Consider the following 16,878-nt stretch of genomic DNA (forward strand, 5'->3'; position numbering starts at 1 on the left):
CAGCTAACTTTTTCTGAACCTATTAATAAGACTATGTTCTTTTTTGTTGTTGTTTGTTTTTTAACACTCAGATCAGAAGAGTTCAGTCTCAATACTCATTTTGTAGTTACTGGTTATGTTTTCTTTGCCCTCCTTGCAATGAGAGGGAAAAACCAATGAGTGTTTAGTTGGACAAAACATCAAAAACCAAAAGCACTGTTTTTGTCTCATCCAAAAACCTGTAAGTTCTCTGAAGACAGAATTAAAATGCAGGTCCCCCACGTTTTGCACAAGGCAGGCACACAATAAGTTATTTGTTGAATGAATATGATACATTCATGCCGCCCTCTAAGATTCATTATTTCAATAAAATTTTCCTCGGCATCTACTGTGTGCCAGTTCATATCCTAGATGTATCTAAGACATGATACCAGCCATGGGGAGCTTACAGTCCCTTAGAGAAACAATGATATAAATTATTAGTTACCATGATACATTGTAATAAGTTCTGTAATAGAGGAAAGTATAAAGCACAAATTAACTTTGACTAAGAAGAAAGGGCAGCTGAGGGAAGTTTCACAGAAAAGACTTTCGGTTAGAAAGGACACAGTATTGCTGAAGTGGTTAAGAATAAGGGCACTCATTCAGACAACCTGGGCTCAATTCTAGCTCTCCTATCAGCTGTGCAAGCTTGAAGACACTGCTTCCATTTTCTCATTAATAAAATGGGGGTAAAAATAGTACCTACCTCAAAGATTGGTTATGAAGATTCACAAGATAATGAACATAAAGTGCTTAGCACTATGTACCAATCAATACATTTTGTTTTGTTACCTATGAATAGGAGTCTGCAGCTACAAAAGAGGCAAACAAAGAGCATTCAGGACATCTAAGAAAAGTGAATATGCTGCCTGTGGGAAACCTTACTTCAACTAATACAACCTCTTCTGGGATGAAAATGCTACCTCCTTCAAGATGCCCTCCCAATCCTGTTGCCCTAGGAAGGAGGGGAGGATTTTGCATTTTCAGACTGTTTCTTGGACTTTTCTTAAGGCTTCAATTTCAGCCTCTCACTTAGTTGAATACATTTACGTATCTAGGGAGCGTGTATAAATTACCATGCACTGTGAAGGATATGGTGAAATTCAGCTTAAATCAGACTCAAGTTCATGACCCTAAGATAAAAAAGGTTAAGTGCCACAAAGGGGGATAGTTTATAAATGCCCTAGGAAATTCTACTTACTTGTTTACATGCTAGCTTCCCTTCTAGAATGAAAATAGCCAGAACACACTAGCCTGTTTTAGACTTGCAATACCTGGCTTAAGAGGCCTGGTCCTTTATTCAACAATTATTTACCATGCACTCAAGATTACAAAGCTTAACAGGACTTGGTAGAGAAAAAGAGTACAGACATTTAAACAAATGATAACGACAATCTGTGATCAGTGCTAATGACAGCAGCTTGAACAAATCGATTCAAGGTCCCTGAAGAATGCAGCAAGTAGGCACCGACAGGCTGAACTACAGAATAAATCAGTGGCCTTACCAAGGAACTCCGTTTGGCGTCAACTACAACACAACAAACAGGTACCGCGAGAACGAAGCTGTAGAGTGCCTGCACGGGGTGTCTTGGGGCTGCTGGCTTTGGCTGCCAGCCTCACATGCACTCGGTCAACACACGTGTACAGAACACCCACTGTGAGCCAGGCGCGGCGCCAGGGCGACCACAGCGGGGGTCCCCAGGATAGGGTCTCAGGGTTTCCCCCGCAGCCTGCAGGGGGGCGAGGAGGGCTTCCCACGCGTCACTTGTAAGGAGAAACTTGGGGTCTCGCTGACACTTCAAAGTCAAAGCCCGAGTCCCGCAACCCGCGGACAGTCCGCCACCACCGGATTTGAGGAGGGGGCGGGTCAGCCCTTGGGAAGCCACAGCCAGAATCCCGAGGACCCCGCACCTCCTCCAACCCCAGCTCCAAGCCCAGCCGCGGAGCGAAACTCACTGGAGGCCACGGATGCTGTCACCACGGGGAAACCCTAGTCCCCGCCAAAGACAGACTTCTAACAAACCCCCTTACCGAGGACTCTAATCCGCTAGCTCCTTCCTCATCACAACCGAACCCAGCAGCGCTGAGGCCATTGACGAGCAGCCGCCTCCTTCAATCGCCGGCTAGAAGCTGGCTTGGCGGGCGGGGCCATGCCGGCTGGAGGCTGGGCGTGGAGACGGAAGTCTCCGCCTTTCTCAAGCTTAGTTGAGAATTCCGCCTGCAGTTGCGAATGTAGGGCTGTTTGAAAGCGGGCGCCAGAGGTGGCGGGAATGTCCTCCTGTGCGCCCATTGGTGGATTAGTGAGCCAATTACGAAAGGGTTTACTCTAGACGGGGCGGGTTTACGGTTGCTTAGAGATGACAAGCGCCGGGGTTTAGGCCTTTGGCGGGGATGAGCCGGTCTTGCCCCTTCCTGTACCTCCTGTACCCCTGTGCGCCCCTCGCCCCGCGCTTTCCATTCCTAAACCTCAGTTCTCGGTTGCAGGCCCCAGAATCCCTCACTTTCCCCACCGAACCCGTACCTTAAAGGTTTTTGCCCCTGTCCTTCTGATTCTCTAAGGTGCCTGCTTCCCCATCACCTAAACAGGCTTAGATGTAGTTTTGCTTCGTCTTCTTACTGGGCCCTGTCTTGTTTGAATTTGTGTTTCTTTCGTTACCGAGGAGATGGTACATTTTCCCACATGTTTATTCACTATTTGAATTTCCCCAAGTGTGAATGTTCTTGTCACTTTAGGTATCTGTTAACCCGTCCTTTAAGACAGCGCTGCCCAGTGTGCACTAAAGCCCGTTCTGTAATCTACCTGCCAAGCTAAAATGGTTTCAGTGAACATCAAGGAGTCGGTAGCACTAGGTTCACGTATCTTTCTCTTTCCCATGCGTATGAGAAAACCCTTTCCAATACAGTATGGAGTGAAATGGTTAAGGCACTTCATAATCCAGCTAGTTTTCTTTTGCTACCTCACCATCCTACCCCTGTAATGCGTACACTAATCCCCCGTTACCCCATCAACTAGCATAAGGTTATGCCACATAATAAGTACTCACTCAATCCATAGCAGTAAGTGACTGAAATTACTGGCTGAGCTGTCTACTGTTCTCAGGGTGTTTTTGTTTTGCTCAAGCTCTTTCTTTCACCTGTATTGCCCTTTCTATCCATTCAGTCTTCAAGATAGAAGAGCACCTCCTCTGAAACCTTTCATGACACACTCCCCCCGCAAAATGATCCTTCCTACATCTGTACACAATATACATATCTTATTATGTTTCTTATTATCTTCTATAATTAGTTGTGTGTCTGTTTTATTCAGTTCAACGTTAATATCTTGAGGTACTTACATTACTTTTTGGACATCAAACATGCTTCATGGTACCTGGTAGGCACTCAAAACAAATTGGTTAAATGAGTAAATAAATGAATGAATAAATGAAGGCTTCTGTGCCAGAAAATGTGAATAAAAGACATTTAGGTAAATGGCAGTTGTTGAAACCTGAGCCAAGGCATCTGTTAGTGGGAACTAGGCTTGGGTTAAGATGGAATGCTACAGCAAGGATGCTTAGTGATTCCTGTTTCTTACAGAGATGAACACATAAAAGTTATGGGGGGGGGCACACGAGGAGACAATGTTTATAATCCCTTACATAGTGCTTTAGGATTTGGTAAGTTCTTTCAGAAACACTAGCTTATGTGGTCCTTATAACAAACCTGTGAGGGCCTAGGACAGGTATTCATATCCCATTTTACAGCAGAAGAAATGGACAAAAAATTTTTTTGACTTGTCCAAGGCTACACAGCTAATGTGAGACAGAGAAAGAATTTGAGCACATCTCCTTTATCTCCAAATATGTCACAAAAGATGCAAAGTAAAGAATAAATCAGAGCCCCTTGCCTCTAAAAATGGATTTCGGTGAAGCCAAGAAATGGACTTTTCTTGGCTGCTTATGCTGTTTAATTCCTCACCTAGATGCTTGAATATAAAGTGCGAGGCAGGACCCCTGCCCTCAAGGTACCTATACTCTTTGGCAGAGCAAGATGCTTACATAAGAAGACACGCGCGTGCGAGCACACACACACACACCACAAAATAATAGTTTACTACATGCCATGTAAGAATAGGTGATGATTCTGGGGAAAAGTGAACATGAAAGAAAGGATCTATCAGACAAAGTTCTTGGGGGAAGAGGAAAAGAGAGTAAACAGGAAGGTTATTAGCATGAGTGATTGCAATGTGAAACCAGACCAGCAAAAATAAGATTCTTATATTTATGGGGCACCTGGGTGGCTCAGTAGGTTAAGTGTCCGACTGGAATTTGGCCCAGGTCATTATCTCAGGGTCCTGGGATCAGAGCCCCATGTTGAGCTCCCTGCTCAGCGGTGCGTCTGCTTGTCTCCCTCTCCCTCTCTCTCTTTCTCTCTTTCTCAAATAAATAAATCTTTTTTAAGAAAGGATTCTTATATTTAGAGATAAGAGTGGAAAAGTGGGCTGGAACGGAGGCAGCCAATAGAAGAACTTGATGCCTGAAGAAATGTGAAAGGCATGCTACAGAAGTAAGATATGGTGTACACAAGTAATGAACTTAATAACATGTCCAGAGAAACACAAGTAAACGAAGTCATTCTGGAGTAATAAAAATAAATGTGGGGGAAGAGAGAAAAACTGCCAAAGATCTTATGTGCTGGACAAGAGATTATTTCTGGAATGTCGGGTCAATATTTATCTTGCCTTTTTTAAGCAGACACACCTGTGAGCTGGGAGGGACGCTACTTCTACCAGACTTGTTTACATTTCAAGGGGAAATGTCATGCTGTTGATGAGACATGGTCCTTCCCATTCAGAACATCTATAAAGGTGGGGCTAAACCATCATTCCTCCTTTTTCCTACCTTCTCTTTGGTGTCAAAGCTATCAGGTCAAAGCAAAGCCATCATAAAATATGGAGTGCTATCCTTAAAAGAGCACTGAACTTAAAGAAGATCTGAGTTCAAGTTCCAGCTCTCCTACCCACTAGGTTTTATCCACAACAGTTTATTTAACCCCTCTGAGCCTCCAAGTTCTTATTTAAAAAGAGGAATGACAATATCCACTTTGCGGGATTATAAAAAAGGAGGAAGTAAGATTGTGTGAAAGAAATTCTAAAATGTAGAAATGCTATTTAACTGAGTGTTAATTAACTGAGGGAGATCAGACCATTATTTGCAGTATATCATTTCATGTTTTTTGAGCATCCACTTTGCACCAAGCACTATTCTAGGGGCTCATTTAATATTGATTCATGGGTCAAAATGCCTGCCCTAATTAAGCCTCTAATCGCCGGTTCTACTCCTGCCCACAGGCCCTATAACTTCACCACCATCACTTCCCCACCACCCTAAGACCTAGCCATACCTGACTGGGTCAAAGGTGAGCACCAGACCCAAGTGGGGCCACTCATCTTCCCTTCTCAAGTAACTGAAATAAGACTTCATGAAACTGAGTCAGGTGGTAAACATACAGAAGAGAAGCAGACTTTTATTACAGTTGTCTGTATTTTATGGAAAATACACTTACTTCCATATATGGAAGTACATGTATATGGTGGAGCTTAGACTGAAGATCATGAACTTCTGGTACTCAAAGCCATGGATCTGCCTGATTCTTGCACTTTGTGAAGCCTGACAGTTCAGCTTTTCCTTGGGTCCTATGATAACCTGAACCTCAAAACAATCTTTTGACTTGAGCTGACTCAGGTCATTTAGGAGTTGAATAGCGTCCCCCCGAATTCCATGCCCACCCAGAACTCGGAATGTGACCTTATTTGGAAATAGGGTCTTTGCAAATGTAATAGTTAATACAGATGAGGATGGGTCCTAAATCTAAAACCGGTGTCCTTAAAAGAAGAGAAGAACCTGAAACTAATGTAACATCACGTGCCAATTATACACACGTGCACACAAATATATGCATTATTATAGTACAGGGTTCACTTTTAAAATTCAATTTTTAATTTCCTAAAAAAAAAAAGGCAAGAACACAGAAAGACACACAAGGAGAAGACAGCCATATGAAGATAAAGGCAGAAAAAGGAGTTATGTCACCATAAAGCCAAGGAACACCCAGGGCCACCAGAAGCTGGCAAGGGATTCTTCCCCAGAACCTTCAGAAGGAGCATGGCCCTGTCAACACCCTGATTTCAGACTTCTAATTTCCAGTACTGTGAGGGAATAAATTTCTGTTGTTTTAAGCCACCTGGTTTGTGGTACATTGCTGCAGTAGCCCTAGGAAATTAATACAGGCAGGTTTTCATTCCTTGCAACCAGTTATGACTAAGATGCATTTGTGACAATAGATTGATTGTATTTGAATAGTCTAAACTGGTGATTCTCCAAGTATGATCCATGGCCCACTGGTGGACCTCAAGGATATTCCTGATGGTTCATTAAATGATACTCACCACATAAGTTGTTTCTTCAGTGCTCGTGGGAAAATAACTTGCAATTTTATAGGTTTTTATTTTTACATACAACTAAGGTTTACCTATTAGGAATCTACCAAGTAAAATATGAGGGGTTACTAATGTTTAGAATTTGTAAGTTAAATTTTCACATTATTTAAGCTTACCAAGAATGGTGTTTCATCATTTCTATGTGCAACATTATAAAACTCCTGTTCATGCATACTTGAAGATAACTGAAATACCCACTTTTGGAAGAAGGGTGTAAATAGTGTCCTTCCCAGGAAATTGTGGGATTTAAGAGAATTCCCATGTCTTAGTTATGAACTCTCTTTGCTTGGCTTCATCAACATCAGTTAAATTTGTTGCCGTTGGGTTAACTCAGCTGTGTGTAGTGTTAACTACTTTAATACATGAATTTACACTTTTCCTATAACTTGACTTTAAAATAATATTCAAGTTCAGGTTTAATTTTTATCATCAGCCATCAATTTATAATTTATAATTCCACAGTTTACTTATACTTTATTGAAATGTATTAGCTATAAATTTGTTCTATTTAAACAACTGACAACATACTATCAAGGCAAGTGATAAAATTACTCGTTTTTTGAAGAATCTGTAAGGCAGTAGTTTGGAATATAAAATCACGTAAATTGGGCGCCTGGGTGGCTCGGTTGGGCCACTGCCTTCGGCTCAGGTCATGATCCCAGGGTCCTGGGATTGAGTCCCGCATCGGGCTCCCTGCTCAGGGGGGAGCCTGCTTCTCCCTCTGCCTGCCTCTCCCCCCTGCTTGTGCTCTTTCTCTCTGTCAAATAAAGAAATAAAATCTTAAAATAAAATAAAATAAAATCATGTAAATGACATATCTCCCTTAAAAGTAAATAAATAAGCAATCCCTATGGTTCTTCTTCAGTTCTTTGTTGTTACTGAGTTATTTTTTCACTACCAAAAAAAAAAAAAAGAGGATTGGAGGATGAAAGATAGGTGGGGCAATAGGTCTTTTGCCTCTTCTATGGTCTTTGGCCAAAAGTGTGAGAGCCAATTGCCTGGATTTAATGTTCAGGATTTTCAACCACACCAAGGCTTGTAATCAGAAAACGTATAAAAGCTATCAGAAGTGGCAATGACCATTTGATAAAGATCCAAAGCTGCAAAAATCATACCTGAGTGTGAAATACAGACCCTCCCAGATGCCACATTACTTCTGCTTCTTGAAACAAGATCATTAAATTGGTGTATATTTTAAATGCTTACATAACATGTTCAATGCATATTAATAAAATACAACATAATGATGCCATTCACATGACAATTAGAGGATTTATTAAAAATGTTCAGATATTTGAACACTTAGTATAGTCCTGTAATGGGACACATGTTTAAAGTTATTTGATGTTCTTCTGCCTTAGGTCAGCTTCCCAGAAGTGACCCCTGGGATGAAAATTGAGTATATAGGATTTATTAAGGAAGGGCTTCCCAGAGAAAGCTGTTAGGGAGTGAGGAAACAGGACAGGAAAGGAGAAAAGCCAAGCAGGCGTGTGCTTTCTGGAGATGTGCTGGCCAGTCTGACCCCACAGGGAGCTCTGGAGTTTAATCAGGACAGGACAATGCAGTCTTGCACCAGTGATGGTGGCAGGGAAGAGGAGAAGGAAACCCACAAGCACTTGGTGACTCAAAGCAGCTCCCCTTACCTGAGCCTGTCTTCAGAAAGAAGAGCCACTCTGAGGGCACTTAGGAACAAAGCACACAGAAGCCAGCAGAGGGGCATGCAAAAATGATTCCGGGGATCTGAGAGAGTCTGGGCAGAGCTGGCCATATCTCACACATCTTCTGTGTTTGCCATCCTCTGATGTTGTCAGTGTATCTCTGGAGATAATATCAAACTACAGTTGAAGACCTTCTTGAAGGTAGCTTCATGCAGCTCATCCAGATGACTCCTCTAGTCCTAGTATGATGGGACCTAGGATGACCAAGATGATGAGTGAAAGTGCCAAGGGTTAAAGTAGCAATCTTCCTAAAATCTCTTGACATTTCTACATTTTATCCCCAACATTTTTGAAATTAAACTTCTTATTTTGGAAAAATTGTAGATTCACAAGCAGTTAGTTGTAAGAAATGACACAGGAAGATCTCCTATAAGCTTTACCAGTTTCCACCAATAGTATCTTTTTCAAAACTATACTACAACATCACAACCACAATATCCACCTTGATACAGTCAAAATTCAAAACAATTGCATCACACAAGGATTCCTCGTGTTGCCCTTTTATAACTGTACCCACTTCCCCCCCTCCTACTGACTCCCTCCTTAACACCTAATCTATTCTCCATTTCTCATTTCAAGAATGTTATGTAAATGTAGTCCTATAGCATGCAACCTTTGGGGATTAGCTTTTTGCGCTGCATAATTCTCTGCAGATTCAGCCGCGTTGTATGTATCAGCCTGTCATTCCTTTTTGTTGCTGAGTAGTGTTCCACAGTATGTGTGTACCACAGTCTGTTTAACCATTCACTCATTGAAGGAACATCTGGGATATTGCCAACTTTAGGTCATTACAAACAAAGCTACTATAAACATTCCTGTTCAAGTTGTTGTGTAAACATAGGTTTTCATTTCCGTGTGATCCAAGCCCAGCGGTGCAATTATTGGGTTGAATGTTAGCTGCATGTTTAGTTTCTTAAATAAACTATCAAACTGCTTTCCAGAGTGGCTGCACTATTTTACATCCTCACCAGGAATGCATGTGTGATCCACTTTCTCCTCTTCAGGTCAGCATTTCATATTGTATTTTTCATTTTACCCACTCAGGTATGTATGCAGTAATATCTAATTGTGATTTTAATCTGCATTTCCTAACTGGCTAATGATTGTGAACATATTTTTATGTGTTTGTTTGCCAGCTATATATCTTCAGTGAATTGTTTGTTCATGTTTTTTGGCCACTTTCTAATTAGATTTTTTTGCTGTTGAGTTTTGAGTTTTTTATATGTTCTAGATACTAGCCCTCTGTCAAATATGTGGTTTGCAAATATTTTTTCCCAGTCTATAGCTTGCCCTTTATCCTTTCTCTGGAGTCTTTCACAGAGCAAAAAATTATTATTTTGATGAAATGAAATGTACTTGTTTTTCCTTTAATGGATCATATCAGCTCTAAAAATTCTTTCCTTCCCCCTATATCCTAAAGATTTTCTCCTGTGTTTTTATTTCCTAAAAGTTTCATAGTTTTACATTTTATGTTTAAATCCATAACCCATTTGAGTTAATGTTTATGTAAAGTGTGAGGTTTGTTCTCTTGCCTACAGATGTCCAAGGTTCCAATGCCATTTGCTGAAAAGGCTCTCCTTCTTCCAGTTAAGTATAATGTCCGTAGCCTCCTCCTTGTGGAGTCACGGGGGCTGGTGGAGCCCCTCCACTGAGGCCCCTGCTGCTAGAAGTCAGTCTTCCCACAGAGCCCTCTCCGGATTATGTCACCGCGTCTCCTCTTACCTGTTCCCCGGCCCCAGGGCATGGCGTCCTCCCTTGTGGTTTCCCCATACTCTGCCCATACCTTTGTAAAGAGTCCCTTTATTAAACCCTCCTCGAATTCCCCAATTTAAGTGAGCCATCTGTTTCCTGTCAGGACCCTGATACGTCCTGCAAATGATACATTTTCCAAAACCCAAACATGAGACATATACTGTCAATTGTCACAAAGCAATGATCATTTATTTTTTTTTGAAAAGTCGTTTACAGGTATTTAGAGGCAAATGGATTTCCACTTTAAAACAGATGAAGATAAGTGTGTGTCATTAAAACAGCATGCAATCAAACATTTCTACTGTTGTTTCATCTTGTTTTAACTGTGTCTGTGGTACTTGTAAGTGCAGTATTTGCTTACCTAACTACTATAACATTGCAGTCAAATACTGATTATCCACGTACTGGTGCATCATGTACCAGGATCCATGTACTGCTCATATCATTTATACTCTCTGCATCTATTTCTATCAGGAACTTTTTCCTGCACCCCACTTAACACCCTGCTCAACCAGACTGAGACCACAACCCCTGCTCTGTCTCAGATGGGTGACTAGGTCACCCACAAATTTCTATGACCTGTACTCATGCTGACCCCCTTTTGTGAGGAAAGATCACCAAGAACCAAGGCATATATAAAATTGATGAAAGAGCCATTATTTCCCAGTTGTGTAAAAGGAAACAAACCTACCTAAGCAATCAGGGGCAGTAGTAGTAGAATAAAATCATAAACCTTTACAGAAAAAAATATTACAGTTGTGTGTGCTTGATTTCTGATGATTTCTACCCCAAAAAAGTTTCTTGTCTTTTATTTAAAACTTAGCAAATATATCACAGTTACAAAGATTAAGTTGTATCTACATAGCCAAAATGAAGTGGGGTTAAGGCAACTGTCCAGATTACTCAGGATAAAAAAGCATCCTAAACTAATGGCGAAACCACTCTATGCAAAGGCAAGTAAAAAGCTGAAGCCGTTTTCTGCTACTCCAAACAACCGAATCCACTTCCACCGTCACTACAGAGAGTGCTCCAAAGTGTCCTTCTTTGTGTTGGGAAGGCTTGGGGTCTCTGCTACCTGAATGTCGGTTTCAGTCGTGCTATTCATTCTGTGACTATAGATACAGACTAAAGGAAAAAGCTCATTTCACCTTCATTATACAAACTGACTATCAACGCTGACCCCTAAGAAATGGAAAACTTGCTTTTTATAGGCTCATCTTATGTTAGGGCTGAGACAGACCTCTGAATTCACCTAGCCCAAGTCCCTTATTTCATAAACAAGGAAATTGGAGTCCAGATGGGTTCAGCAGCTGGCTCAAGGTCATATCGAGAGACCTGGCCAGCACTTTTCTCTACACGACACTTAATCACACCACCAGTTTACCAGGGTACCTACATGAGGTGAAACTTTCCAGCTATTTCCTTCAATATGTCTCCTCCCTTCTGCATTTTGTCTGATCATATCTAGAAAAGATGCTAAGGACACAGTAGGTGAGAGACTATGATTCAGTCACAGCCAGTCAAGAGGATATTTCCTGATATTTTCAAATGAATTCAATACTTTAAATAAGAATGAAACCAATTTGGATGTTGAATATGAAGAACACCGGTTTGTCTGCCATGTTTTAAATCCAGGCGTTCATGAGCTTCCTTTGCTTGTAGGGTGGGGGCGGAGGGGAAGGAAAGAGGGAGAAATATGGTGAAATAGGAATGACTGATAGATTTGTCCTCTCTTCAGCTTATGCTATGCTGCATACAAACAGTCCGAATAGCAAAGATCAAGAAATACTAGGCCAAAGAATTTAGGCTCCAACCCTTTAACTTGTAAATGGACAGGCCAGTGAAACAGACCAATGCTTTTAGTGGCTTTTGATTTGATTCCACTGGCATAGACAGAGTCCAAATTCAACATCAAATTTATTTTAGCATTGCAGTGAAAGTGCTACTAAACAGAAAATGTAATAAAGTCAGTAACTATCAAGCAAATCACTTCTTATTTTTGTAACAAGGAAAAACTTTTTTTGGCAAATAGTTCTATAGTTAGAGAATATGAGGACACTTAGAACTAATCTCCCCAATATGAAAATGTCCCCAAATTATCAAGTTGAAAGGCACATACCACTGCCCCAGCAGTTCATCCAAGTAGTCTCTAGCATGGGAAATTTCAATTGTGCTTTTAGCTTGCTATCAATGTAATATGGCCTTAAAAAGTGACATCCGTGCATATGTATAATTTCTTTTCAAATGGACCAATCCTCTTCCCCTTTTCTGATTTTCACTTTCTGAAGATCCATCTTTGTTAGTTCTTTGTCTTATAAAGGACATAGTCCGTGATGGTCCTGGAAAAAATGTACTTCACAGTTTGTGTTCTATTTTGTCTATAATCCAAGTTGGATTATCTTTGTGTCCTAACACAAAATGAACTTTCTTGAAATACCAGTGTGATGGTACTTCCAAATTGTCATTTGTTGGAATGCAAAAGTCCTGGATTATTATCTTTTCTCACTGGTTGTTTAAGGCTTACTTCGCTTCCAGAAGAGATGATTGGCAAACTGTTATCCATGTGGTATCTGATAAGGTGGCCGACATTATCAAATACATGGTCCTTGGTCCTTACCTTGAAAAGCAAGTACAAAGTATTAGGTTAAATGATAATAGTTCTCCTGAAAGGTGTAAACAATCAGGAAAAAAACCAGACACATCTCTGAAGGAGATACTTGGCTGAATAACAACAACAAAAAAAAGACTTTTCAACTCTATATCCCTTAGTAAACACTTGTCTCATTCCCCATTACCTTTTTTAGCAATTTTCCCTCTAGGTTAGAAAAATGATAAACACTGTCACCCAATCCAAACATGCAACCAACCTCTTTGCCATGTTACTGTTTGATATATTCTATCATGTTACCATTCCTATAAATATTTAACTGTATATACAAGCATGAATCCCAGGATTACAATTATAACCCAGCAAGCAGACTGTTTCCAAAATATCTTGTGTCTATAGGAAGCAGGCCCTTCTAGAGAAGTCCTGCCTCTCCTTGGAGGCTTAGCACAAATCCTGTCTACTTCAAGAAGATTCCTCAGACTCTCCTAATAGGCATTCATGTCTCCTTCCTGCAGACTTCATGGTAGCTGATTCATAAATATTTGTTATATGGAGCTTATTGTCTGCATGCCAAAGCAACTTGGTTGCCCTGCACCTGCTTTCTCCTGAGGACTTTCCTCCCTGGTATTACTGTGTCCTCACCCTGGGCATGAGCAGAAGATACTACTCTCCATCATGACGCCACTGGCCGTAATATACTCCTGTGTGGAGGGTGGCTGAGAACTGCCCAGGAGCAGGAAATCATGCAGCCAGAGAATACCTTGCTACATGATTCTGCTACCTCTCTAACAAGGGATTATTTAGTTCTGTTTAGATACTGGTTTTCAGCATATTAAAGGAAACACACATTTTTTGGAATAATTGACCTAATTTGAATATAACTATGAATTAGATCATGGTAATGTATCAATGTTTAAATTTCTTGATTTTGATCACTGTACTGTGTCTGTGTAAAAGAATATCCCTATTCTTGGGAAATACGCACTCAAGGATTAAGAAGAAAAGGGCACAAGGTTTCCCACTTACTCTGAAATGGCTCCAAGCCTTGAAAACATTTCGATCTCCTTCATCTCAATGCCAATCCTTGTCAAATCAGTTGATCAGTCCTGCCAGTCTGTGGTGTAAGTTCCAGCTCACTTTGCCCTCCTCTCTCTATTTCTCCTACCTCCATTCTGGTTCAGGCTTTCACCAGTTTTTACCTAGAATCCCCTAATTACTTTCTTCTTTAAGCAATCCTGCAGACAAATGTCGAGTTAATCTTCCAGTGCAGGGATTATAAACTATCCACTCTCCAGCAAAACATACCAGGAGATGTTTTCGTTTGCTGGGGAGGGTGGGGGGACGGTTTAAGGTAGAAGGTGCCCAACAGAGAGTTTTTAAGTATTTTGAATTAAAAATGGGGAGATCTCCTGTAAAAATTTCGTTTTGTGGCTTCTTTGGGAAAATCACATCTGGCTACCCTGGGCCCTTACTCCAAATGGCAGCAATTGACTGGAACTGCATTTGACTGTCCCTCTTCCTAGTTGATCACGGCCCCCTGCACTCCATGAGCTTTCCACCATTTGCCCAGGTTTACACACGGCAAATATGGGCTGCTGCGGCCCCAGTCACAAGGTGTACAGGAACGTGTGTGTGCGTGTGTGTGTGTGTGTGTGTGTGTGTGTGAGAGAGAGAGAGAGAGAGAGAGAGAGAGAGAGATAATAAAACCATAACATGAGATGTAGCCCCTGAACAAGTTGTTAAGTGTTCAACACTGTAGTTAACTTTAAGCACAATGCCGTACAGCAGATCCCTGGAAATTTTTCATCTTACGTGACTGAAATCTATAACCATTAAACAACAACAACCTGTTTCCTCCTCCCCACCGGGCCCTGGTAACTACCATTCTACTTTCTCTTTCTATGAGTTTGACTACTTTGATATCTCATATACTTGGAATCATGCGGTACTTGTCATTCTGTGGCTGGCTTATTTTAATTAGCAGGATATTCTCCAGTATCACTCATGTTGTAGCATGTGACAGACTTTCGTCTTCTTATGGCGGAATAGTATTCCGTTGTATGCATGTGTATGTATACACACCCCACATTTTCTTAATCCATTAATCCATCAAGGGACATTAAACTTGTTCCTACCACTGTGAATAATGCTGCAATGAAGATGGGAGTGCAAATATCTCTTTAAGGTCCTTATTTCCATTCTTTTGGGATAAAAACCCATCCAATAAATATGGACCATATAGGAGTTCTATTTTTAATTTTTTTAGGACACTCCATACCGCTTCCCACAGTAGCTACACCACTTTACATTCCCATGAACAGGGCACAAGGGTTACAATTTCCGTATACCCTCACCAAAACTTGTTCTTTTCTGTTTGTTTGTTTTTTATAATGGCCATCCTAACAGGGGTGAGGTGATATCTTACTGTGAATTTGATTCCATTTCCCTGATGATTATGGTTGTTGAGCATCTTTTAAAATATCTGCTGGCCATATGTAGATCTTCTTTGGAGACATGACTATTCAAGTCATCTGCTCATTTTTAAATCAGTTGTTTTTTTTGCTATTGAGTTGTAGAAATTTCTTATGCACTTTGAAAATTAACCCCTTATCAGATGGTTTGCAAATATTATCTCCCATTCTGATTGTCTTTCACTCTGTTGATTGTTTTCTTTGCTGTGCAGAAATTTTTTAGTTTTATATAGTCTCACTTGTCTGTTTTTGCATTTGTTTGTATTTTTGGTGTTATATGCAAGAAATCATTGTCAAGAGCAATATTATGAAATTGTCCTCTTATGTTTTCTCCTAGTTTTACAGTGTCAGATCTTACATATAAGTCTTTAATCTATTTTGAGTTAATTTTTGTGTGTGGTGTAATATAGGGGTCTAATTTTTTTTAATATTTTTTTAAAGATTTTTATTTATTCATGAGAGACAGAGAGAGAAAGAGAGAGGCAGAGGGAGAAGCATGCTCCCAAGGAGGAGGGAGCCCAATGCGGGACTTGATCCCAGGACCCTGGGATCATGACCTGAGCTGAAGGCAGACGCTTAACCATCTGAGCCACCCAGGCACCCTAGGGGTCTAATTTTATTCTTTTGCATATGGATATCATTTTCCCAAAACCATTTGTTGAAAAGAGTATTCTTGCCCTATTGTGTATTCTTGGCAATATCTGCAAAGATCATTTGGCCATATATGCATAGGTTTATCTCTGGGCTCTCTATTCTGTTCCATTCGTCTCTATGTCTGTCTTCATGCCAGTACCATACCAGCTTGATTACTGTAGCTTTGAAATCAGTGTGATGTCTCCAGCTTTATTTTTCTTTCTCAAGATTGTTTTGGCTATTTAGGGTCCTCTGTGGTTCCAAATGAATACTAAGAGTGTATTTCTATTTCTATAAAAAAATACTATTAGAATTTTTATGGAGATTGCATTGAATTTGTAGATTACTTTGGGTAATATGGAGATCTTAACAATATTAAATCTTCTAATCCATGAACATGGGATGTCTTTCCATTTGTGTCTTTTTTAATTTCTCTCAGTCAGCATTGTTTTATAGTTTTCAACGTGTAAGTCTTTTGCCTCCTTGGTTACGTTTATTCTTAAGTATTTTATTCTTTTTGATGGTATTGTAAAGGAGATTGTTTTCTTGATTTCATTCTCAGATTGTTCATTACTATTATATACAAATGCAACTGATTTTTGTATGCTGCAATGTTGCTGAAATTGTTTATTAGTCATAACAGGTTTTTTGTGGAATCTTTAGGATTGTCTACATATAAGATTATATCATCTATAAACAGATAATTTTACTTCTCCCTTTCCAATTTGGATGCCTTTTATTTCTTTTTCTTGCCTAATTTCTCTGGATAGTACCTCCAGTACTATGTTGAATAAAAATGGTGAGAGGAAAAGCTTTCTGTTTTTCACTGTGGGCATGGTATTAGCTGTAGGCTTTATACATATGGCCTTTGTCATGCTGAGGTAATTTCCTTCTACTCCTAGTTCATTGAGTGTTGTTGTTTTTTTTTTTTATTCATGAAAGGATGTTGAGTTTTGTCAAATGCTTTCTGTTCTATTGGTCATCTATTGAGATGACCATATGATTTTTATCCAAGGCCTCATAAAATGAGTTTTTAACTATTTTTTTCCTCTTCATTTATTAGAAAGATTTTATTTATTTGAGAGAGAGAGGGAGAGAACATGCAAGATAATACAAGTGGGGGGAGGGGCAGAGGGAGAAGCAGACTCCTCACTGAGCAGGGAGCCATATGGTGGGGGAGGGCAGATCTCAGGACCC

General features: G+C 40.3%; 2 protein-coding genes across 2 annotated transcripts in view; both read right to left on the minus strand.

Moving 5' to 3' along the window:
* The window catches only part of CEP152 (centrosomal protein 152), a 94,296-nt gene extending 92,185 nt beyond the window's left edge, over nucleotides 1-2,111 (minus strand). The window contains 1 exon segment of the mRNA XM_088024781.1: nucleotides 2,053-2,111. The gene's annotated coding sequence lies outside the window, so the exon portion shown is untranslated.
* Nucleotides 2,112-12,430: 10,319 nt separating this feature from the next.
* Nucleotides 12,431-16,878, minus strand: part of SHC4 (SHC adaptor protein 4) — a 126,682-nt gene continuing 122,234 nt past the window's right edge. The window contains exon 12 of the mRNA XM_028100364.1: nucleotides 12,431-12,586. Coding sequence (XP_027956165.1) covers nucleotides 12,431-12,586 — 156 coding nt within the window. The remainder of the gene's footprint in view (nucleotides 12,587-16,878) is intronic.

The sequence above is a fragment of the Eumetopias jubatus genome, unplaced genomic scaffold (assembly GCF_037043125.1).
Source record: "Eumetopias jubatus isolate StellerSeaLion01/CBP00866 unplaced genomic scaffold, mEumJub1_p1.0 scaffold_7, whole genome shotgun sequence".
NCBI classification, from domain to species: Eukaryota; Metazoa; Chordata; class Mammalia; order Carnivora; family Otariidae; genus Eumetopias; species Eumetopias jubatus.